The sequence below is a fragment of the Calliopsis andreniformis genome, chromosome 1 (assembly GCF_051401765.1).
Source record: "Calliopsis andreniformis isolate RMS-2024a chromosome 1, iyCalAndr_principal, whole genome shotgun sequence".
In the NCBI taxonomy this organism is placed as follows: Eukaryota; Metazoa; Arthropoda; class Insecta; order Hymenoptera; family Andrenidae; genus Calliopsis; species Calliopsis andreniformis.
In genome coordinates, this window is record NC_135062.1 from 2771266 (window position 1) to 2797214 (window position 25949).

General features: G+C 37.7%; 1 protein-coding gene across 2 annotated transcripts in view; it reads left to right on the forward strand.

The window, feature by feature from the left end:
- Nucleotides 1-25949, forward strand: part of Gyc88e (Guanylyl cyclase at 88E) — a 228657-nt gene that overhangs the window by 115921 nt on the left and 86787 nt on the right. For both annotated transcript variants that reach the window (XM_076381994.1, XM_076382082.1), the window contains exon 7: nucleotides 1317-1443. In XM_076381994.1, coding sequence (XP_076238109.1) covers nucleotides 1317-1443 — 127 coding nt within the window. The remainder of the gene's footprint in view (nucleotides 1-1316; nucleotides 1444-25949) is intronic.

The window sequence follows — 25949 nt, forward strand, 5'->3', positions numbered from 1 at the left end:
TACAAATAAGTGTACGCATTTTATTTACAAAATTCAGTGTCATCTTGATACCTTGTAAACAAATAAGTCGTGTAAGAAAGCTGTTTTGCTATTATATGTCCTCTTCAATATCGTGTGATTTCTATGTATAAAACATTTTTTTGTAGGACACATACTTTAGAAACTATTCGAGTTCGATAAATTATGTGATTCATATTATATGTAGAATGAAAACTGGAAATGTGTAATATTTTTGAAACGTGAGTTCCAGACACGAAAACAGTGAAAAAAATTCATATATTCGTATGTCCAAAAACGTTTACTCTTCTATTTATACGTTATTTTATATTGCATATGAAATGATACACAGTGTCTCACTTATTTAAAAGACCAGAATATTTCTGGGACTAGTAGGATCTTATTGAGGTTAGCACATCGTGTAAGCATGTAATGGAGACATTGTTTCCAGAATCTATTTACCAAAGTGTTTCACATTTCTATTATCTTTTACGCGTTCTGTGCTAGCGTCTTATGCAAGACCAAATAGCATACTTATAATTAAAAAGCTAAGTGTTTTTGGGCATGCAGAGTGTTCGGCTACAAGTGGGAGAAATTTTAAGATGCGATTCAAAGAGGTCAAGAATGATGATTTGACGTTTAGGGCTTCGGTAAATATTTATAAGCAATTAAAAATTTAGTGAAATCTGTCTGTAATCGGGCAAACTGTCTTACAATATCGATCGCATCGTACGCGCGGCAAATGGCAGACTATCAAATCGCAGCGCGCAGTGGTAATCATTGCCATTGAAATAACGAATGACTTACCTGATAGAGAGGCAGCAAATTTCGACGATATTTGTCTCAGCTAGATGATTCTGCGACGCGATTTTGTTGACAATCGAAGGGTATTGTTGAATAACAATAAACCTGTCCACTCCCAGCGATGCATAAAACGAATCGAAACATTCCCTATGAGATTTTAAAATAGAAAGGATTAATATGTTCATCTTCCTGTATTCAATTTCTGTCCAATCCACAGGCGCTAGAAGTGTAGAAGAGAACTACAGAAAGTTTACATAAATATTTCGGAAGAATCACATCAATGACAACACAAACGCGTATAGGCTGATTGCGTATTTGTGAAACTCATATTCTTAATAACTGTGCTTACGCCTGTTTGAAGAATCACATGTTTCTTTAGTTTTATGATGCAAATTTCTAAACCTTTACTTTCTATTTGTCTAGGCATAAGAATAAAAGTAATATTTAATAACCGTCAATATAAATGAATGATGTAATAGTCAATTTTTATAAAACTTATCGATAATATTTCACAGGTCAGATGATATATATGGATAATTGGAAGATGATGATGTATTTGGGAACTCCTGTTATGCCGGACTTGAACGCCTTGATTGCTACGGGTCTCTATATTAACGATCTTTCCATGCATGATTTTAGCAGGTAAATCTTATTTAGACATTTTAACATATTTATTAACTAAATATAAAAGTTGAAAATTACAAAATTATGAGAAGCAAGAATATTGTTTTCTTTTGTTTCTACTGGCTTTTATAATAATTTTTGTTTAGTATTAACAAATATTTATTTGTACCAATATACCCTGTATATTATAAAGAGTCTGACAACTGACTTCAGTTCTAGACAAATAATATTATCTCTAAACTTATAACTAAACTTAAAGCTAACGGCGTTATCGGTAGCGATAATTAGTGATGATTATTAGAGATCACTGGATGGCGTAAAGGAATATGCGTCGTAGAGCATGTGATACGTGCAGTGTTTCAATATACAATTATTCAATAAACAAATCTATACAGGGTAAAAAATAAATGAATAAATCCTTTACCGTTTTCTAATCCGGCGCTTCATTTTCAACATATAAATAGTTGAAATTTGGGGAGTGAACTTCAGGGGCGCGCTATTTGAATCTTAGACGACTAAGCTCGCAGCCGTACATGCGTGCACGGATACACGAGAACAATTCGTAGTTAGACGTCTATACACATTGTACCGTCGAACGCACTACTCTTCGAATACACGAAGAATGGGATTTATTACCTTATTTTATAACTTATTATGACGCATATTGTTCACAGTAGGGGTTCCAAGTGTCCAAAAACTGGAAAATACAAGCCAAGTCAAATTTAGCTTGTATGGTTTAAATCAAATCAAGTATTTGATTGTTTACGCAATCTTGATTATTCAAGAAAACTTCATTATTCAAGCAAATACGATTATTCAAACAAATTTGATTATGTATTCTTAACTAATTAAGGTATTATATTTTAATAATAAAGTTCCTTTGGATAAGATTTGGATAAGCTTAAATAAAGTCAAGAATAATCATCATAATTCTAGAAATTAAAAAAAATCTAAGAATTTAAATAACTTGCGGTGGTTTAACATTTGAATAGTTTGTTTGTTAGGAGCAAATCAGTAAATATTAAAGAAAGTTTTAAAATTTTTAATTCTTTTGAGTATAAAATAAGAAGATTTTAGAACACACTTGTTATATAAAAAGGAAAGAATGATTAAACGCCTTAATACGTAATATAAGTATAACTCTTGTAATTAACACATAAGTTAACTTATTACATTATAGTCATTCTACCATTATGTATACACAGCGACATGATCGTCCCGCCGAGCCGTATTCGGCCTAGGACGGGCGTGCAGGATTCGGCCACTACGCGTCCCACGTCTTGATTTTTCCGTGGGCGCCAGGTATCTTTCGATACCGGCGTGGAACGCGTCTCCCGTTTTCCGAAACACGGCTCAGGCTAGCTCTTTACGCGGAGAGCAACGTCCCTGCGCCTCTCCGGTCGGCTGGTTTCCATCCATCGGTGCGTCCTCGTACAACCGTGGTGCAGCCCTTCCATCGTGTGTCCTCGCTGAGTTGGCACGATGGGTCACGACAGCCTCCCAATTTAGGCGTCGCGTCAAAGATCCGCCGCAAGAGACCGTGTCGGTGGCTCCTGTGTGGTCTCGCACCTGTCTCCTGCTAATGCTAGCATCTAAGCCGCTGAGAGAACCCTGGTAGCTTAAGCGTAAAAAAGTATTAGTAACGCGTTACACTCCCGATGGTGCGCACTAAAGGCTTCTCTTGCCCCGGGAAGGGTTCGGCTTTGTGACTGGCACTTGTGCCACGTCACAATACAATGACTATTATATCCAAAAATGTTTGTCATGTAAATATCATAAATTTATGTTTTCATATTTGTAGAAAAGAAACAAATTTATTTGCTGGTTATAATATTTCCTGTAACAAAAAAAGATCTTTCGGTATATACCTGACTAGCTGATATTAAAAAAAAATTATGACCTACTGCACTTGAATTCGGATAACGATGTTTGTTTTTTTTCCACCAATTAAGGATGCATGTTTTTGACTGCACTACTGGCTCATTTAGATAAACTATGCATTCAATATCTCATGATATTGAATGGTGTTCATTAACTCCTTTATACTGAAACTTGTAAAAGATGAGTCTTGAGTTTTCTCTGGAAATCTGGAAATTTCTGTAATTATATCTGATTTACTTATTGGGTTATACTCTGTTACAGTAGTTATTAATAATGCATAAGCTGTATCTTGGTCCGTTGTATTCAATAATCAATTTTTAATTTGTGGATTCATTAGGATTGCTATAAATTCAAAACGAATAATAAGATTATTTAATAAATTTGAAACTAGGTCATGTATAGGTGAATTAGAGTACAGGTTATTAGTAATGTCTTTATTAAATCATAAATTAATGGAATGTATCGTAGCTATACGATCAATGCTAATTATTTCAGTATCATTCTTTAAATACTTTTAAACATTCTACATAAGGTTCGGCTTGTTATATTATCGGGTATTTTTGGTTCAGAAAGTATTACACTTAATGGTCGTCGAACTTGAAGCAATCGATACATCATATCGAATTGAAGATTCCATCGTGTTTCAAGATCGCGGATAAGATGTAATGGTCTGCCATTTGCTAAATTTTTTTTTATTCCTTAAACAACTTTTCTAAAGCAATTGAAATATGATTAAAGAATGCGACAATGTTTATACACTTTTTTAATATAAATTTCGAATGTTTTCACAATTCGTCACAGCATCTTTTATTACAGGCTGTAAAGTGTGATTAAAGTATAGTATTCTATGCCAATCAGAAGATAATTGTATTGTCTTTACCGTATTGGCAACATTATCTATGGCAAAATACATATTATTATCACTTAATTTCCAGTCAGGCAAAATAGTCCTCAAAAATTCATTTAAATTATGACTCGTGTGAGCCTTGTCAAACGAATGGACACTTAGGGTATAAATTTTATAATCAAAATCTACAATTATGTAATGTATAGAGAGCCATACGTAGCTTTCAACAGCTCACGAGGTCCATGTACGATACGTTTTAATTAATTGACTTAAAAATTTATAAAATAATACAAAATACCTGAATCGTAGAGAAGGCACAAGTATAAATGATGATATGTGCAGTCTGAAGAAAGAGACGAATGTTAAAAATTATGAAGAGTAGTTATATTTTAGTGAAAAACACTTACTCGTAAGGAGGTATATCTGTCATGTGTCAAGGCAGTGACATTACTGGCACAATTAGGCAAAAACAGAGGTTTATGCCATTACACTTTTCGCCCTTATATTAGAAGATTTTGAGCTGGAAAAGGGCTCATTCGATAGAGAAAGGTTTAGTCGAGTGCGCTCTGGTCATGATTTAGCCAGATTCTGCTGATATACCGTTATGTGACTATTCAAAGTAAAGCAAAAATCAACAAATTCATAACCGTAGAATAAAAGCATTTTTAGATAATTTAGAGATTGTTCTGAGTGAAATCATGACCAAAGCGCACTCGACTGAAACTTTCTCTGTTGAATGAGCCCTTTCGCAGCTCATGATCTTCTAATATAAGGACGAGAAGTGTAATGGCGTTTCGGCAATGTTTTTTGTCAGGTTAGGGATAAAACAGGCGGCACCTAATTAGGACGACTACGGACATGGAATCGGAAGATTGAAAACCTCTGATGCCCAGATTACTAACGCGAGTTGTTGAGTATTTCTCCTTCCACTATACATACTACTACGTAATCGCGTGTATTGTTCATACTGCCGATGTAAAACAGAAGCAAGCAGCAAACGTAGCTTGATACGTCATTCAAAACTGTCGTCTAATTTTTGTTCTAATCTTTGACATTTTGCTGGATATCATATATATACGTAGTAACTTCGAATTATTACAAGTAACCCTCGTATAACGTGGGTGTATAACGGTTTGAGAAAAATGTCGCCTTATAAAAATTGCGTTGTTCGAGATTCAGATTAGATACAAAAAATGATATTCTGTTTCAAAAGTGATTTTTTAGAGCAAATTATTTCACTAATCGAGAAAAACATATTTGTATTTGTTTGTTCAAATACATGCACGAAAGCTTCTATCACAAAATAGGAAATTAATGAAATCAAATATTACACATAAGTGTAGCTGTTGTATAAAAAAAGCATATATATTCAACACATTTCTATACTTTGATGTAGTCAATCTAAAAAGTAACACTTTACATGTATGAAAATATCTATGAATGATTTGCGTTATATAAAACTGTAATTTCCACACGTGTCGGACAATTAGCTTATTACGAGAACTCAAAACTGTTTATTCTTATTGAAGTAATGCCTTTTATACCCATAGTATTTTTGCATAGTGTGCTAAAAAGTTGACAACATGTACAAGTGAGCATAAGATGATTCCGTTTGAAAAAATATACAATACAATTTTTTGATTTTCGGCTTAGTTTTCGTGACAATTGAGTTTGAAAATCCATTCCGAGCATAAACAATTAAGACCAAGTTATAATTTACCGATGGAGAATGTCTATCGTACTTGTAAGTAAAGTCTGAGTTGGAAATCCATTCCGAGCATAAACAATTAAGACCAAGTTATAATTTACCGATGGAGAATGTCTATCGTACTTGTAAGTAAAGTCTGAGTTGGAAATCCATTCCGAGCATAAACAATTAAGACCAAGTTATAATTTACCGATGGAGAATGTCTATCGTACTTGTAAGTAAATATTTACGAGCTACTAGAGCTACGAGCTACTACAATACGAGCTAACAATAACTGCTTCAAGAGTGAGAAAGTAAGGATTCACGTTTGCCTTCTCTTTCGACTTTCCGAAGCTAACAGAAGTGATCCGAGTGGCTGAGCTCAAAACACTCGTTCGTACAGTAGTTGTGTACGGAATCACGAAGTAGCTCCATTTCGCGATCATTAGGCAGCCATGTGCCTGTAGATAATAATATTTCTGTAACGGAAACTGTAACTGCACATACAGACCTGGCTATCTCGAAACTCCACATGACTACCTTACCCCCTTAGTATATACGGATCACAGATCGCACCTGATGTAAATTTAAGACTAGCCACACGTAAGGTGTGAAATTGAAATATTCTTTGATACATTCCCTACAGTTCACAGTCGAGTTCAGAGAGAAAATTAGTCTCCTACATGTTGAACATACTTTATGTGCATTTGCTGCATTGATGAGAACAATGACGTGGGAGGTAGATACCATCGTAATTTGATCTTTCGCCTACACTAAGCTTGTAGTAGCACTCTTCACGCATCTTCCGTCACATCGGGCCATCCATCCTTGTGAATACAGTAATGTTGCGGACGAGAGCCGTTTCGTCTACACGGACGAGAGCTGTGGTTTATCCCCACTACCTCGTTTGATATGTGCCGCCGAGAAACCAATTCTTGGAACCATTGCTTTCGAGCTCGACGCCCGAGAACAAGGACGTCATAAAAAACAACGATAGCATTAGGGATTTAAATAGGAAAAATTGAAGTTTCTTATTCGCAAACGGATTTTCACGCAAGTAACACCAATCGATTCCTTGTGCTCTCCCGATTAAAATGATGTCAAACACGACATGATTCTGATTATTTTTAACAAAGATACATAGAACTTTTGTAGAACGAAAGGTCATGCTCATCGCGTTATGTAAACAGACCCGGGCGCGACTCTCGTCCGTGAGTGGTAGTCAATTTTAAGCACGACCAGTCCCGAGCGCTGCTCTCGTCCGTGAATGGTAGTCGATTCTAAGGCACGACTAGACCCGAGCGCGACTCTCGCTCGCGAGTGGTAGTCGATTCGACGAACGCGGCTCTCGTCGTAGGGCTAACTCCCTATTATTCCCTCATATTTTTGTGTTTAATTATTTAATGACTGAAATTATTAAGAAAATGAAGGCGTAACACAAAAAGTATATAAGTTCCGTTTTAAATGTTTAGAAATTTTTATTTTTTTATTTTCAATATCTTCTTTCCGACATCGATTAAATATAATATACATAAATTCTGTTAGCCAAATCTTCATTTACTGTCATTTTTAGCTCGTAAAGAACTCATAGAAAAGTAACTTTGACGATTCTCCGTAACCGTCGCAGGCTTCCAACCTTTATTATTTAAATATCTTTATTAAAAATAATCGGAATCATGTCGTGTTTGACGTCATTTTAATCGGGAGAGCACAAGGAATCGATTGGTGTTACTCGCGTGAAAATCCGTTTGCGAATAAGAAACTTCAATTTTTCCTATTTAAATCCCTAATGCTATCGTTGTTTTTTATGACATCCTTGTTCTCGGGCGTCGAGCTCGAACGCGATGGTTCCAAGAATTGGTTTCTCGGCGGCACGTATCAAACGAGGTAGTGGGGATAAACCACAGCTCTCGTCCGTGTAGATGAAACAACGGCTCTCGGCCGCAACATTACTGTATACAGGGTGTAACAAAAATGTCGCAGTTCCTTAAAAGGGGTGATTCAGGGGGTGATTTGAAACAACTTTTTCCTTAGCGAAAATGTAAGATGAGGCTTCGTTAACGAGTTATTAACGAAAAACACCGGCCAATGAGAGCGCGAGTTTGCCGCCCGAGCGACCGCGGTAGCGTTGGGTACGCGCTGGGCGCTACGGTTGTACTCCGAACAAGAAAGTCGACATGCGTCGAAGGAAAAGCATTAGTGTGAAAATATTTGCATAACGTATAAACGAAAAAGCAATGCAACAAAAGAAATGAACGGAGAATTGGAGAATTAACGTTGAAGATAGAAACGTTGAAAGTAGTCTGCGTTAGATTTAAAAAATAATAATCATTAATGAATTAAATGCAATTCATCTGTAGTTTGTAAATCTGTGTCACTGTACCGTTACTGGTCATCGACCGTCGAAATGGTTTATGGTAGGGTAGAATTTTTCCAAAGAAGCTCCTTGTACCCCCCACGTAGTTTAAGCACCTCAGACCTTCCTTGTTCGGACACTCCGAGATCATGTCTCCTTCGAAACCAAAGCAATAAAGCCATAAATTACCTAAACGCGTGCCCTAGCATAAACCATTTCGACGGTCGATGACCAGGATCGGTACAGTGACCCAGTGACACAGGTTTACAAACTACAGGTGAAGTTTGTTCTCCTCTTCCTTTATTTTTTGTTGTATTGCTTTTTCGTTTATACGTTATGCGAATAAGAAATTTACATATTCGTGGTTTTACGTTGCACGTAGTTTTCTTCGATTTTAAGTAATTATTCACTTCAAATGATAAACAAAAAAAGGACTCGGTGTTATTTATTATGTCGCTTTCAGTTTTCATACTAATGCTATTTTCTTCGATGTATGACGACTTTCTTATTCGGAGTACAACCGTAGCATCTAGCGCGCGTACCCAACGCTACCGAGGTCGCTCGGGCGGCAAACTCGCGCTCTCATTGGCCGGTGTTTTTCGTTAATAACTTGTTAACGGAGCCTCATTTTACATTTTCACTAAGGAAAAAGTTGTTTCAAATCATCCCCTGAATCACCCATTTTAAGGAACTGCGACATTTTTGTTACACCCTGTATGGGCACACGAAATCATACTGTAACAGACCTTTCGTGCGTGACACATGTGGTGGCTCGCATAATACCAGAAGTTGTAAAAAGAGCAGAGACCTCAGCTATATGTACACTATATGGGGCGGGGCACACTGCAAATTACAGGGACTGCGAATATTACCTCCATTTCTACAAAGCGAATCGCATGAACAGTAAATCGATTGTTCGTCAAACCACATCCACTACCCTAAATAATACAGTTCAGAAATTGTTTACTCCCCGGCCTACATCAACAAGACTTAGCTATGCTAACGCTGTTAGTGTAACGCCCCACGACTCTGTCTCTGTCTCTTCCTATTTCACTCTATCTCTCTCTACTATCGCTGTCTCTCTCCATCTTATTGTAAACATATCTATCTCTTTCTATTTCTATCTTATAACTGTATAATAGCGCGTATTCTGTTATCCAATTACTAATAAACATTTTTGTATTACGACACACATTATATATTATAGATTTTAATTACATTCTCATATAAGTATAGCATATTTCGTACGTTTTCATATTAAAACAACCACTATTAGAATAAGAGCGCCATTAGAATTAGAACAACTGCGCATGTGCGAACTCCGACTGGCGAGTATAAAAGGAGCTGCGAAAGCAGCAGGAACACACTTCTCTCTGGCATCAAGTTGCGAATAGACGAAGATCTGAGAGGCAGCTGAGATACTCGTCCAGTGAGATCGAGACCGCTCCTTTAGGGGTAGCGACCGTTTTCCAGAGATCAAGAGTATTCGATGCTCCTTTACAGGTTCAATCTTGAGTAACTTTATGACAGGTGCACTACGACGATTCTAAGCAAGTGCAGTACGGGCGACATCTTGGAGGTAGCTGATATACTAAAGATCGAGACCGCTCCTTTAGGGGTAGCGACCGTTCTACCAAATAGTAATTGATGCTCCTTTAATATAGAGTTCGTGCTTGCCGTAGGCAAACGAATCGCTTGCCAACAAGCGCTAGAAGCCATTCTAAGTCGGACGCATTTCTAAGACCGCTCCTGAAGAGTCTTTTCTCTAAGGTAGCGACTGATGTAGAAAAGATAACGAAGGGCTTACGGATGCTTAGGCAATCAAGCAAAGATTATATGTTTCATGAAACCTTGAGACCGCTTTTAGGTTATAGCCATCTATAACTTCGGCAGCGACCAGGGCATACGAGACAAGATCTATTGCACACACACACACACACTTACACTGCGTATCGTCTAATACAGAGGATCCTCTACCGCAATTAATACGGATTAATAATTAATAACCTAATTTCTATTCACGAATCATAGACACATAACCTAACTCTCGCGAAGTATATCGCATAACGATTACGATCAACATAACCTCGTCTGTACATAATAATTAACCTTATTTGTTCTTATAAATATTTAACGAATTAGAATAGGCATTAGTATTGTATTTACGTTAGAATTAGAATAGGGTTTTACTGAATAAATTAATGTCAAGAAAGATCTAAGCTTTGGATTTTAACTCCTTAACCGCACGCCACACGAACCCCACTTTTCGTCCATTGGAAAGCCGCTCTTCCATGGACAACGTAGCATCGCTTTAGGGACGTTACATTAGAGTAAACAAGGACAGCACATTCTATAATGATTTCAGCAACAACAATGATCTGAATAACAACAAAAATCTCGGCAGCACTTTAAATACATTTCTCGAAGAATTTAAAAATCTATTTAACCAACTAGTTCAACAAAATAATACGATACTGAACATGCTGTTAATACTAATAAAAAAACTGCAATGACTAAATTCTTAAAAATAAGATTATGGAATGCTCATGGCATGAGCTAACATGAAGAAGAAATAAAAATCTTCCTTCCTTCCTTCCTAATTAAATTTGAATAATTAGTTTTAGACGACAGTAGATTTCCAGACGACTGTCTTAAGACGAACTTGAGACTCTTTGATACTTTTTAGACGACGACCTTTCGATGCCCTTTTGACGACGACTCTTAGACAACGACTTTGAGACTACGATTTTGAGACAACGACTTTGAGACTACGATTTTTAGACAACGACTTTGAGACTACGATTTTTAGACTACGATTACGACTGTATTTGCTTCCGGAGTCCGCTTCCTCCTCCGGTTTCATCCCCTCCGAGATACGTGTGTAGGGGTGTCAACTCGTTTTCGGGCGTTGACCAGTCGAATCGATTGGCTATCGATCTGGGCAGTAGCATCCCCCTCAGTCACCTTGGAAGGGCGGACAGCACCCCCACTTCCTTGGTCCCGCGACGGTGGTGACGGAAGGCCCTGTGGCCCGGTGACGGTGGTGGAGGAAGCCTGCTTCCTCCCCGGTCGAAGGCCATGGTTGAGGAGGAATAATGGGACTCCGGATTAGCAAGGCGAGTCCACGCGAGTGTCTCGCAGATGTTTTATTGTTTGTTTTCCGCCGCTCGACGAAAGGTCAAAATTGTTTTATACTAGTCGCCAGATGCGGAACCCTTAGCTATTGAAATCTAAAGACAGAATTTCGAACGGACTCTGACTTTCGCATCTGGCAACAATAAAATAAACGATTGCTTCGTCGAGCGGAGAAAGGACCGTTTCGATTGTCCCTATTCTTGTTCCTCGGCGGAACATCCTTAAAATGCAAGCCATAGACATACTACTTACTAGCGAAACCCATTTCACAGACAAATCTCATTTTAAAATTTCCCAATACAATATTTAACATATTCATTATCCAGACAACACTGCTCACGCAGGCTCGGGAATTCTAATAAGAAACACCAACAATTATTGTGAACTACAAGGTGACGCAAAGGATTATTTGTAAGCCACTTTCGTCAAAGTTAGAACTCTAACATACAGCCTGACTGTCTCAGCTATCTACTGTCCTCCACGACATAATCTAAAAAAGGAACTTTATCGACTTCTTCATGCTCCTTTAGAGATAAGGGAATCCATAAATAACTTCATCTCAATACTTCATCAAGCAGCACAAAATGCTACTCCGTCACATAACACCCCTAGACGTACGGTGCACACGTCGCGTGAAATTAAAATACTGGTCGTTTAGAAGAAGAAGACCAGAGTTAGATGGCACAGAAGTTAGACTCCAGCCGATAAAACGAAATATAATCAATTAAGTAACAAGCTGAAACAAAAACTAAAGGAACTTCGCGATGTTTCTTTTCAGCATTATGTGTTCAAAATAAACAATTAAAATAATTCTATGTGCCATCCAGTCAAATCATTTCTAAAACCAATTTAATCAATTCATCCTATTCGGAAACAATCTCCTCTAGGATCCTGGGCAATAACTAACAAAGAAAAGGCAGATTTTTTCGCAGAACATTTAGCAGAAGTGTTCAATGACATACCAAATCAAAAGATACGAGACAACTAACTGCTTTCGCACCACCCACGGCTTCAATAAAGCCCTGTATTTTACGGGAAATTTTTCTTGAAATTCTGAAGCTGAAGAACAGAAAATCACCAAGACATGATTTAATTACTTGCAAAATACTAAAAAAATTACCGAGAAAGGGTGTTGTTATGTTAACCTACATCGCAAGCGTATTGTTCAATGTTTTGGGTGTATGCTCAAAACAACGAGAACGCAGTAACTACAGAAAGAGTTCTTATAGAGGAATATCCTCACATTAGGGCATCAAGCGCTGCGACATTGCGTCGATTGGCGTCCCGTTTGTTCTCCATGGGTTTTACAGTACCGCGTAGCAGTGAGGTTGGAAAGCTGAGGTCCAGCCGAAGCTCGCAACTACAGAGCGCGTACTGGATGCAGTCGAAGAAGATGCCATCGACAGTGTACGCGATTTGAGCCGCCACTTAAGATAAGTCACAAACAAAATAAATGCAGTAATTATTAGTTAAGGAAGGAAGGTTTTATCTGATAATTGATGTTTCTGTATTTTGTTCTAGTGTCAGCTATATGACGGTGCACCGAATTCTAAGGGAGCACTTGCTACATCCGTATACATATATACGGGTGCAACATTTACACACAGAAAATTACCATCAGCGGCTTCAGTATTCTAGGTGGCTGTTGGTAGAAGTGACGCGGAATTCGTTATCCTGCAAATGCATTTTGTGGACGGATGAAGCTCTTTTCACTAAGGAAAAGTGCTTCAATTTCCACAATCTCCATGTGTGGAGTGACGAGAATCCTCTAGCACTTTGTCCATGAGCAATACAAGTCCGCTGGTCGATTAACTTATGCACCGGCATTTGTGATAATTTTATCGTTAGGCCGTACATTCTGCCTGACAGGTTGGACGGCCCAACTTATAAAATTTTTTTAGAACATGTTCTGCCGGATCTTATGGATTATGGAAATTCGACAGAACATGTTATATCAGCACGACGGTGGTCTGGCACATTATAGCTAAAATTTCTGCGCCTATGTAGATCAAGCCTTCCAAGATAGGTGAATCGACCGCGGTGGTCCTATTGCGTGGCTCCCACGGTCGCCATACATGAATTCGCTGGATTTTTTCTTCTAGAGCTACCTAAAAGTAATTTAATTATTGCTACTCCTTTTCACTTATTTTTGTTATAAGTGCTATTTTTTTACTTACATTTTTCATTTGTTTTACGATAATCATTTCAGAATGAGGTGCACCGTGAACCAGTGGAGACTCCGCACGAAGCCATTGCATGAATTCACGGTGCAATAGCCAAAATTTCACCGGAGATGTTCCAAAGAATTCAGCGGCAGATACTTGTTCGTGCACAAACGTACATCGACATTGACGGTGGTTATGTGGAGCACCTGCTACATTAAAACCAATCGATCCCTTCCGGGGCCACCAATTTTTATAACGTAAGAACGACTCGTTCCATCAAACAAAAACAAAGAGGTCGTGACAAGGGATTTAGTGACAAGTGATTAGTGGTTGTGCAGTTAAGAGGAGTTGTGGATTAGGCGCTACCCTACCATAAACTATTTCGACGGTTAGTGACTAGGATCCGTACTGTGACCCAGTGACATAGGTTTACAAGCTACAGATGAATTGCCGAAAGGATGAATTGCATTTGATTCCTGAATGATTATTATTTTTTAAATCTAACGCAAATTAATTACAACGTTATTATCTTCAACGTTAAGTCTCTAATTATTCTCCAATTCTCCATTCATTTTTTTGTTGCATTGCTTTTTCGTTTACACGTTATGCGAATAGGAAATTTACGTATTCCTTGTCCTCTCACATCAAGTAATTATTATTTTTGATTCTCCTTAAACAAAGAAACTGCCTATTCGTGTTTTTACGTTGCACGTAGTTTTCCTCGATTTTAATTAATTATTCACTTCAAGTGACAAACAAAGAAAGGACTCGGTATTATTTGTTATGTCACTGTCAGTTTTCATACTAATGCTATTTCCTTCGATGCATGCCGACTTTCTTGTTCGGAGTACAACCATGCGTAGTGCCTAGCGCGTACCCAACGCTACCACGACTACTCGAGCGTGTACCCAACACTACTGCGACTACTCGGGCGCGTAACCAACGCTACCACTCTTTAGCCAGTGTTTTCCGTTAATGACTCATTGACGAAGCATCATCTAACATTTTCGCTAACGGAAAAAGTTGTTTCAAATCACCCCCTGAATCACCTCTTTCAAGGAATTACAACATTTTTATTACACTCTGTATAGTATTAAATTATGGGGCTATACTTCCAAATCCAACAAAGCTGTACTCCAGTGAACACGAAAGAAGTTCTTCGTGGTATGTATCCAACGCTACACGATACTCAGACCTCAATATTCCATATATTAAAAAAAAACAACCATGGAATGTAGCACCAATCAGCACACTAGACTAAATTCCCACCTCAATCCCACCATTCAACTTGTATTGTCGATACAACAAAAGACATGAATGTCTGTGGCCCTTGGATTTCACGATTGATTCGTGGGATCTTTATCGTCAGGTAGAAGCTTTATCGTCATGTCACCAAGGATCATTAGATCTTGCATTAGCATATTAGCCTATAACATGTATTATTCTGATTGTTGATTATATAACAATAAAGAAAAAAGATATATAGCTCAATAAACGAAGATTTATTGAAATCACCTGGTGGATTCTAATCCTTTAACCGTTCACGAATCCTAAAGGTCAAATCCCGTACATCGACTTGTGAATTGTTTCGCAGTGCACAACAATACAAAAATAGAAAAAGGAAACTAAAAATACAATTTAAAAAAACGTGGATCGCCAGTTTGAAGTAGAAAAAAAGATAAAGATTAGAGTTGTATTGGTGAAATACAATTGAGCATATTTGTAAGTTATTTGCCGTCTGTGGCGTTTATCTCTAAATAATTTTTTTATGGGTATCCTTCTGAAACAGAAAAATAAAAAAAAGGATAAGTATAAAAATGTTACAAATACATAGTAAACAAAAGTATTGGAAAGTCATATCCACCGAATCACACACAGACGAACGTAAAAGTTGTCCCAAACCTGCCATTCTTAATGATTAGATTGTGGTTAACGTCTGATCTTCAATGCATAGGAAAAATTACTTCCACTAAACCAATTCTTCCATAGTTCCCCTTAGCTAGATGCCACAACGTCTAGCGTGGAGCTGAACGCGTTATTCTCTGAACAGCTTAAAGGTGTACGCTTTTAAAAGATTTATAATGGGTACTCAGGGGGCGCGCGTGTCCAGAAAAGAGAGTGAGGTTAACAGTTCTGTCGACAGACAACGCGACGGATGGTAATTACATGGAGGGTGTTGTGGTTATTAAATGCCATGGGATTGTTTGAACAAGACAGAGACAGTCTTGAAATGCAAGTGGCAACCAACATCGTATGGCCAAAGTATTCCTCTTAGGGAACTATGAGGAATCCTATGACACTTGACCGTATTGTTAAAGAATGAGAATATTTGCTTCTAGACGACGACGATGAATCCTATGACCATTAGCGAACCAAGTTTTGGTCTTTTCCAGACACACAAATTGTTACACGTGTCCATGATCATGTTGCATGTCAGATTACTTTAAATATCAGTTGAATTACGATCGAACCACAATAGAACTACGAACGAATCATGATCGTACGATCGAATCGTGATCGTACCATTAATTCTACGTATTTGAATTTACATGGATGGGGGAAGGGAGAGGAGAAAAGAAGAAATTTTATGTATACATTGCTTATATACAGTAGGGGACAAAAGTATTCGTACACTTGGAATATAGAAATAAAAACAACAATATTTTTTATATTATTAATTATATTCAAACATATGTAGCTGTATATTATACATAACACTTATAACAGCAAATGAGCAAAAGACAAAGCCAATAACATTATTTAGTCACTTAAAATGAATAGAAATTCACACAACCGTAAGAAATTGCCGGGACAAAAGTATTCGTACATTTAGTTATTATAATTGTAGCAATTAATTAAACGGGAATATTCTCAATTAATACTTTGTAGGATACCCCTTCTGACGAATTACTTCATGTAATCTATTGGGCATTGATAACACTAAATTTTTAATGAAGTCAGGTTCTATATTACACCATTCTTTTTTTAATATTTCTTTTAACTGTTCTTTCGATGTTATGTCGTGTTTTCATAAGTTTTTTTCGAGTTTCGCCCATACGTGTTCGATTGGATTTAAGTCAGGTAATTGCGGGGGAGTTACTAACATATGGGGAGTATTATACAATAACCACTGACGCACTATATAGGCTGTATGTTTCGGGTCACAGTCTTGCTGAAAGTAAAATGTTTTCCCAATACCTAATTTATCTGCACTTTCTTGTAAATTTGCTTTTAAAATATTTAAATATAGATGTTTATCCATTATTCTGTCTATTATTGCTAAATTGCCGACTCCAGAAGCCGAAATGCACCCTTACACCATCACACTACCACCTCCGTGTTTCATTGTCGGTTGCATATTTTTGAGATCCAATGCAGTATTAGCTCTCCGCCACACTTTTTTATGACCATCCGACTCAAAAATATTAAATTTTGACTCGTCAGAAAATATTACGTTCTTCCAAAAGTCGTTGCTTGCGTTTATGTATTCTTTTGCGAATTCTAATCTCTTTTTTTCATTTACTTTGCTGATGAGTGGTTTTCTCCTCGCAACTCTGCTGCTGTATCCTGCCCGGTGAAGCACTCTTCGTACTGTTTTTGGATGAACTTCCTTATGCATATATTCCTGAAGGTGTGATGCAATTTCTGATGCACTAGTATCTGGTTTTTTTTTAATAATTCGGACAATTTTACGCTCTTCTCTAGTAGTTAGTTTCCGGGGTCTACCAGTTCTTTCTTTATTCCGTAACGTACCTTCTTTTTTATACTTATTTATTATACTCTGTACAGTTGATCGACTTCTTTCTACTATTTCTGATATACTTCTATATCATTTACCTTCTTCGTATAATCGTACAATAATTTTTCTTTCTTCGAACGTTGTTTCATTGTGTTTTCTCCCCATATTGTAAATATTTAGTGTTAACATCTACTCGCCACGACTAGACTAACTAAACTAACATGCCATCTACTAATGCAATGATTACATTGCTCGAAATGTCCTGATTCCATCGTAACTGTTGTGTTTATGAGCATAAATGATACTGTACGAATACTTTTGTCCCGGCAATTTCTTACGGTCATGTGAATTTCTATTCATTTTAAGTTACTAAATAATGTTATTGGCTTTGTCTTTTGCTCATTTATTGTTATAAGTGTTATGTATAATATACAGCTACATATGTTTGAATATAATTAATAATATAAAAAATATTGTTGTTTTTATTTCTATATTCCAAGTGTACGAATACTTTTGTCCCCCACTGTATATATTTATTTCATATGCGATGCTCAGATCACCAGTTAAATATTTTGAATACATTCTATAAAGTGCAATGTTTTGTGTGTCTGTCGTATCGTAGATTACTAGTTACATTAATTTTATCTAAAGAAGTGATATCCTCGTAGTCAATGTCCAAGTTCTTGATAATTAAATCATCTCTAGTATCCTTATCGAGAAAATCTACTAGCCATTCGCGCTTCTCTAATCCTTTGACGTAGACGATATGGGATGTGTCGTCTTCTTCTTCCTTAACAACATCAACGGTCTTTGTAATTAATCGTTTCGCCATACTGTACGGGACGGTTATATTCTCCCACCGCAGCCCATGATGATTCGCTAACAGCTAAGAAATGAGCGAAAAGTTCTCCTTCGCACATCCTTGACAACAAATCTGTTGCCAACGGTGAATCTTTGTAGATCAGCGAATGTCGGTACAGCCATTGTCGATCCAAGCGATCGCACGACTGACAAGAGAATGTGTTCTCTTGAAAACTTTCCTGTTAATTTAGTTAATTTTAAGGACAATGTTTGTTAACGGATTGTATTCGATTACATGATCATGTAGAATGAGACAGTAGGCTGGAATATTCTTTTGAAAATCGAATTCTATGCGCACGTTCACAATGCTGTTCTTGATTGATTTATTTTGGCGTGGGCAAGCGATCGTCACGAGGGCCAAGTAGTAGAAACTCGTCAAAGATAAGAAACGCTTGGTTACAACCATGTCCGTAATCCATATCCATATATGATCAACAAAAATATGTATACATCTCAAATAACATGGCGTACCTTTTTTATCGAAATCTACATTCATATCATCGTATGGATAAAATTACGATTTCAGATAGACTTTTGCATTGGTCAGCTTACAGTGATCGATTTGCACAACATCCTGTGTCATTACATTTTTTCAACCGGTTTGCAAAGCAAAAACTACACATTGCGACTTTTCCAATTGCGTTGCAGTCTTGATGGACCAGTAATGTTATGTCATATTTTGTAGATAAGGCTACTTATACAGATCCCACGAATGAAAACTGATACCCAAGAGTTGTCCGCTGTTCAAAGCATACAGCAATGATAGTCTAGTCACATCGTTCAATGTCACATAAGGCATTCGCCATTGCACTTTAAACAATTCAATTTTGGGTTCCAACACCGGAGACCCTACAAGGCAATTATTCTCGTTGTGCAATCGTATCAATATCAGTTCGTAACGAACGTCGATAATTATGCGTTTGTAATCTCCGCAGAATCCCAATAAATTTTTGGCGATATGCAAAAGTTGAAATAATTTCTTGCTTTCTCCACGTCGTTCCATACGACATTCCATCCAGCATTCTTTGTAATTTTATTTTCATCGCGTGTCAATGACACATAGTTTTTCAGCGTACTAGTTATTCTAACGTTTTTGTTACCATTAATCTCCACATCGTTGAGCTCATATTGAATTTCATCAAACATAAACGCTACGCAATTATTTCCCAATTTCACTATTGAAGCATAGTTTGGTTTATTTATCGTCAATCTATCTTCAATATTTAGAATGCCCATTGTTACGTACTAACTAGACGGCGGTCGTCTCGAAGGGCGGAGATCAACCTTTGAGGTTCTTCCTCTTTTAAAGTGCTAAAGCACACCTTGATTAAACTTTCTCTTACATGTAGTGGAAAGGGAGAGAGGAAAGTGAAACTGGTAGACCTTGTTTAGGTTTAACAATTATATGTATATATTTAACAGGTCGCAGTTTACATACCAACTCCTTCTTAATTGAGAGTACAAAGTCAAAGATGTCACTTCGCTAGTGTAGCTGGCCGCTGGTCAGTCGGGGTCGCTTCGCGTCGCGAATTCCTTTATTTCACGCACTTCCCTACTTCGTACTTCGCGGAATTTCTCTACGCGGTAAAAGGGAAGCGGATTCGAACGTCGCGGAATTACTAGCTGTTCCCTTCGACTCTTTACGCGATATCCCGTTCCTACGCGATACACCCTCGCTATTACAGTGTTACAGCTCTCGCGTCGCGGCGATGATTAGAAATTCGCTCTGATCCCGGATTGACTGATCCTGACTGACAGACTAATTAACTGATTGACTAGCCTCCTCTTTATAATATTCCTTTTAGGTCATTCTTCGTAATACCCAAAAGGAAAACGCTTATGCGTTGTTTTATTAAATCAGCTCAACGGTGTTGGTTATTATCACTCGCATAATAATGTTATGAAATGCTGATGCATTTCGCGCTTGTTGACAGCGAAAAAGGGGACCAGGTAAAGGCCGGATATAACACCATCATTAATTACGAATGATGAATCCCAATGACTCCAGAAATGTAATATCCTAACAAAAATACTGTCTGTGTAAAAATATGCGCCAAGTACATTTGCAGAAATCGTGGTTATTCCGGTCTTACAAAGTATCGAAATCAAATAATAAAGCCAAGTACATTAGCCTTTTATAGTTTATGTGAATAGTTTAGAATCTCATAGGGATGTTTTGATTTGCCCTATGGATTATTGCGAGTAGGCAGGTTTCTTGTTATTCATCGATACCCTCCAATTTTCTACAAAGCGTTGCAGAATCATCTAGCCAATATAGGTGTCGTAAAATTTCCCTGCAGTTCTATCAGGTAAGTCATTTGTTGTTGCAGTGACAATGATTACCACTGCGCGTTGATCAACTGTCATTTGTAGCATGCCCCATGCGATTGATATTGTAAGACAGTTTGCCTCCTTACAGGCGGATTTTATCGAATTTTTAATTGTTTATAAATAATTAACAAAGCCTTAAACGATATATCATCATTCTTTATTTTCGTCTTATTTTGACCTCTAAAATCGCACCTTAAAGCTTCTCCCACCTGTAGCCAAACACCCTGTACATGTGTACAGTTACTCGTTTTAATATTCGGACACTATGGTTTTTGCGAAATTAAAGCTTTACGTACTTACTTAAAATTTGGTTATCGAATTTTCTGGTCCGTAATTTGTTGAAGCACATATTCTAGTTTACAAATATGTAAAATTAATTACTTTATTTTTTATTGTTTTCCACATAATAAATCATAAACGAAATTAGACTCAATATTGGTGTCGAAAAAATATTCGAACATCTAGTATATTTCGCCGTTTATTCGCTTTAGAAGGTCCGTTTGTAAACTCCTTATGATTGTTTGTAAACACCAAGAGTGTGCAGCAATTCGGTTAGCTTCTGGTAGTCAGTTTCATAATAGATTCCATCGTTTCTACACGCATTTGTGAAAATGGGTCGCAAAAGTAAAAATACCTCATTCAACATTCGACAACTTGTTATATTTCACCGCAAAAAAGGGAAATCATACCGGGAAATTGGGAAGTTGTTAAATTTAAATAAAAGTACCGTCGCGGATATTATAAGAAGATATAAACATGAAGATCGCATTGAATCTATTCCTCAAAAGGGACGCCCACGTCTTCTTGAGAATCGTGATAAGCATGTAATTATTCGAAAAATAAAGATCAATCCAGGATTAAGTGCCCCTAATTTAACAGCAGAATTGGCTGCGGAAACTGGAAAGAAAGTGCACGTGGATACAGTTCGCAATGTTTTAAAAGATGCTGATTATAATGGTAGAGTGGCTCGTAGAAAACCATACATAAACGAGATCAATCGAAAGAAACGCATAGCATTCGCTAAAGAATTTATTTCTAAAACACAATCATGGTGGAATGATGTGATTTTTGCGGACGAAAATCAATTTCATGTTTCTGGGTGTAGTAGACGAAAATTAGTGTTGCGTAAACCAAATGAACAATTAAAAATAAAGAATATGATACCGACGGTGAAACACGGTGGCGGAGGCTTGATGGTATGGGGCTGTATTTCAACTGCTGGAGTAGGAGAGTTAGTTTTCATTGAAGGTATTATGGATAAGAACAAATATTTAGACTTATTAAAGCAAAATTTATTAAAAAGTGCAACGAATATGGGTATACGCGACAGTTTCAAGTTCTACCAGGACAACGATCCGAAACACAAATCGAGAATAGTTCAGGAATATTTATTGTATGCTTGTCCGAAAGTGCTACATCCTCCACCACAATCACCGGATTTAAATCCAATTGAGAATTTGTGGGACTTATTGGATCGTAATATTACGACAACGCCTATAAAAACAAAAGAAGAATTAAAAATACGACTGAGAGAAGAGTGGAGACGCATTACTCAAAATTACTTAAGTAAAGTAATTTCAAATATGCCGACACGGTTGCAACATGTTATTAGACAACAGGGATATCCCACAAAATATTAAAATTATTATAATTTTGTTCTTATGTATTTCTAAATAGGAAAAAACGTTATGTAATGTTAAGTGTCCGAATATTTTTTCGACACCAATATTGGGTCTAATTTCGTTTATGATTTATTATGTGGAAAACAATAAAAAATAAAGTAATTAATTTTACATATTTGTAAACTAGAATATGTGCTTCAACAAATTACGGACCAGAAAATTCGATAACCACATTTCAAGTAAGTACGTAAAGCTTTAATTTCGCAAAAGCCATAGTGTCCGAATATTAAAACGAGTAACTGTATATATATTTCGCTCAACGTGAAAACCGATTATTTCTTAACTTCTTAACATTATCGAATTACGTCAATTAGACTTTTTAAAAAATTACTGGACAGGAAACCGAACACATGACCTTCCGCTTATGAAATAATCATTCGTCGCACTGAGCCGAAATACTTTCGTGAGGACGAATTCAATTTAAACGTGATTAACTGCATACTCGTAATAATAAATAGCAACGTAAAATATTGCAACAACAGGCTATATCTGCGACACTAATCGATTCAAAGGTAATTTGCACTTGCAAACTTTCACACACCTATACGGTGGGTATCAGTTGCTTTAACTCAATTTAATAATCAATTAATAGCGTATATGATCACACTATGATGAAAATACCAAAAAACTATCACATTTTCTTGAAATAACTTCTTTCAATATACAATTTTAATTGAAACTCGTATTGACATCGAATGTAATTGTTTCCATTACAATACATGAATTCAAAATTGCAAAATATCGATTCCTTTTAGACTTATAGTACCCATATGCAAATTTATGAAAGAATTGATTACTATTTGATCTGAAAAATCAATAAAAATATGTCATATTTCAATACATTTTTTTGTGACCACGTTCGACGTGGAAGAAAATGACGACTTAGTCGGTACGTCGGATTCGCACTGACGAGTGAACGAGACGAAATGCACTAATAAACACAATTTATTGCTAAGTCTTGTAACTGAGCCTTACACCAAAGGGAGCTTCGACGGGCGGATCGGTATCACGAGTGATCTAACGCACATCAAGGCCTGCTACCGCTGATAGTCGATGTTATGTACGGAGAATATTATCCGTTACTTTCTCAAATATTCGAGTCTCTGCCTGTTAAAAGAAAACGCCCTAGCACTTCCGTTTTTCGTTATCTTAATGGAAGCACGACTCCGAGCAGGTGGGTGGCAACCACGACGCTGTACCAACCCTGAGAAATATCCTTATATGGAAATTTCTAACGAATCCCCACTCATTTTTCGGCCTATGTATACAAACCTCGAAATTTTAGTTCTAACGGGTTCAGAATAGTATTGTCACGTTGACAGTCAAGTTCGTCAGAAATGGTTGTTATTCACTTAAATCGGGCTACAGTTCCCTTTCGAGTCTACAGGTTAACTTCATAGAATCCTCGAGTCGGCATAAATTCTATTTGGCAATTTCTACAACCACTCTGCAAGTCCCCGCATCGTCAGTGCGTTAATACCAAGCATTAAAATCATACACATTACGCGACAACACTGGACTATACACTCGTACGTAAAGACTGAGTTTAGATTATACTAAAGTATCCATTGTAAGTTGATTAGATGGTTTTTAAACCTACAAGTATCTTAAACGATCCCATTCGAAGTTGACAAATCCCCCACGATACAGCTTAGCTGCTCGAGTTGTATCAATTAATAATTAACAAGTTAAAGGGTTTACTATCATTTCCTGCGGCTCTTTGATGCTATATCAGATTCATCTGCATGCCTTTACTTCCAAAGAAAACTGTATCCAACCTAGTGGTCCTTCAATTTATTCGAGTTCATTCACGAAAGTTAACCTATTCAACAGTTACCTGATTTTACATCAGATTCGTCGGCATCCTACAGCTACCTATAACGTCAGGTTCGGCTGTATGTTATCCACCCTCCTTCCTGATTTTGCATCAAGTTCATCTGTATGAACTTGCCAATCTCCCTAACAGCACATCTATTTATTTTGAGTTTGTCGGTGAAGCTGATCCTAGTGACTCCCTGATAACGCATCATGTGCGTTCATGAAACTCACACTACCATGGTTCACTTATCAGAGATCAGTTTCGTCTGCAAGCACATGTATCCACAGAGGCTCCCTGATTTTACATCAGGTTTGTCCTTGCCTGCAGTAATCTGAAGGGCTCACTGATCTCGCATCTTTCGTCCATTATACCAACTAACACTTCGATCACTATATACTTTGGAATTATACCTATCCTCATCGGTCATTCGCGCTGTTCGCGTCTCGTCTCGTAACAGTGGATTGAAGCCGTTGCTTCCTGTCGGTGCTAGGCGCTCGGCTGGTGTCTGGGAATCTAAGAGCTGGATCGGTCGAACGGTGTGGTCAAGGACTACCGGTCGGTCGCTCGCTTATAGCAGGTAGTTCGGGGAACGGAAGGGGACGGTGGTCGAACAAGTCCGAGGTGCCATGCGCCTCGCTGCTTGGCCTTCACTAGGGAACCCTTGCCTGTGGCTTTTCAACGTACGCCTGGTCGGTGATCAGGGAGAAACTATACTGCGTTCACTGAGAGAACGCAGTCGTTTCGCGCAGATGGCTTCCATTGCCCCGACTGACTTTTCCACTGAGATTGGTGAAGGATTCAAGAGCCTAAAAGGACACGCCTTGCTTCTTTCTACTCTGTATACCTTGTGTTCAAATGAAACAAATGTTTCTATCTATTAAGAAACAATATTTATTGAGATATCAATGTATAAGAATCTACAGCTTATTTGATTATAAAGAAACAGCAACGGTAGAACTGTTTCCTGGATTTCCTACAAAATGTTCGATGCGACCAGGTAGTTTATGACACGGGAAATCTAGGATCGTTTATGGTATTGCAACGCAGTAAGAATTCTGACTAGTACCAGTACGTTTTCGGTCGACAGAGACGATATTCAAGAAGATTTTTATTTGCTAACAGAGCCGCATTAATACTTTCGGAGAAAACTAAAATCTAAAAGAATATCGTTTGCTTGCTCAAAATTTCTTTCACACCGTTTATGCGCTAACACTTGAAGAAGTGACTTTCTTTAGAAATGGTAGAACCTCCAAGGGCCCAACAAGGGGTTCATGGGTAGGGATGTGCTCGGGAGTGACAGAGTCAATAACTAATGAGCGTAGGCGTGAACTGCGCAAAGGGTACGAAAACTCGTCAACCGACAACTGCGTTCTCCCAGTGAACGAAGTATAGGATGATCCGCGTGAAGTGGCTTCTGCTAATGATCGGAGGTTAAACAAGGTTTGTCAATCGCTGGGCGGCCTGCTCCTGTCCGGTGGATCCCGTTGGAGGTTAATGTAAAAGTACGGAAATGGGAGAGTGCCTCGGAGCCGTCACACTATCTCTATATGTTGCTAAAGTAGGGTAACGCTATTACAGAGTATTGCTCGCTATCGATGGTTGTCACAGTCTACCTCTCCTGGCCGCCGTGCGTACTTATCAGCTAGGCGGCCCACGAGTCTAATCGCGTCTATGGCTAGTTTCGGTTTTGAGGTATACGGGAGTGAGGAGTTAATGTCCTTAGAGGATATGTGTTACATTTCAAACTAGTTGGTATTTTTAGAAACTGTTTATAGGCTGATTCGTCGCTTAAATATACATTATTGCCTAATTTACACTTTGCGCCTATATTAAACAGTTTCTGAGATACTAGGCAAAATATGTTATCCTCTCTGGCTTTGAGGGTGGTTCTCACCTCTTTATGATAAGTAGAAACACGTGTCGAATATTTTTGGCTACTCCGTCAAATTCGAACATTTACACTCCGAGTTGTTCCCTTTGCCAGTTCGAATTACCCTGGTCAGTGCCTACTTGTTGAACTT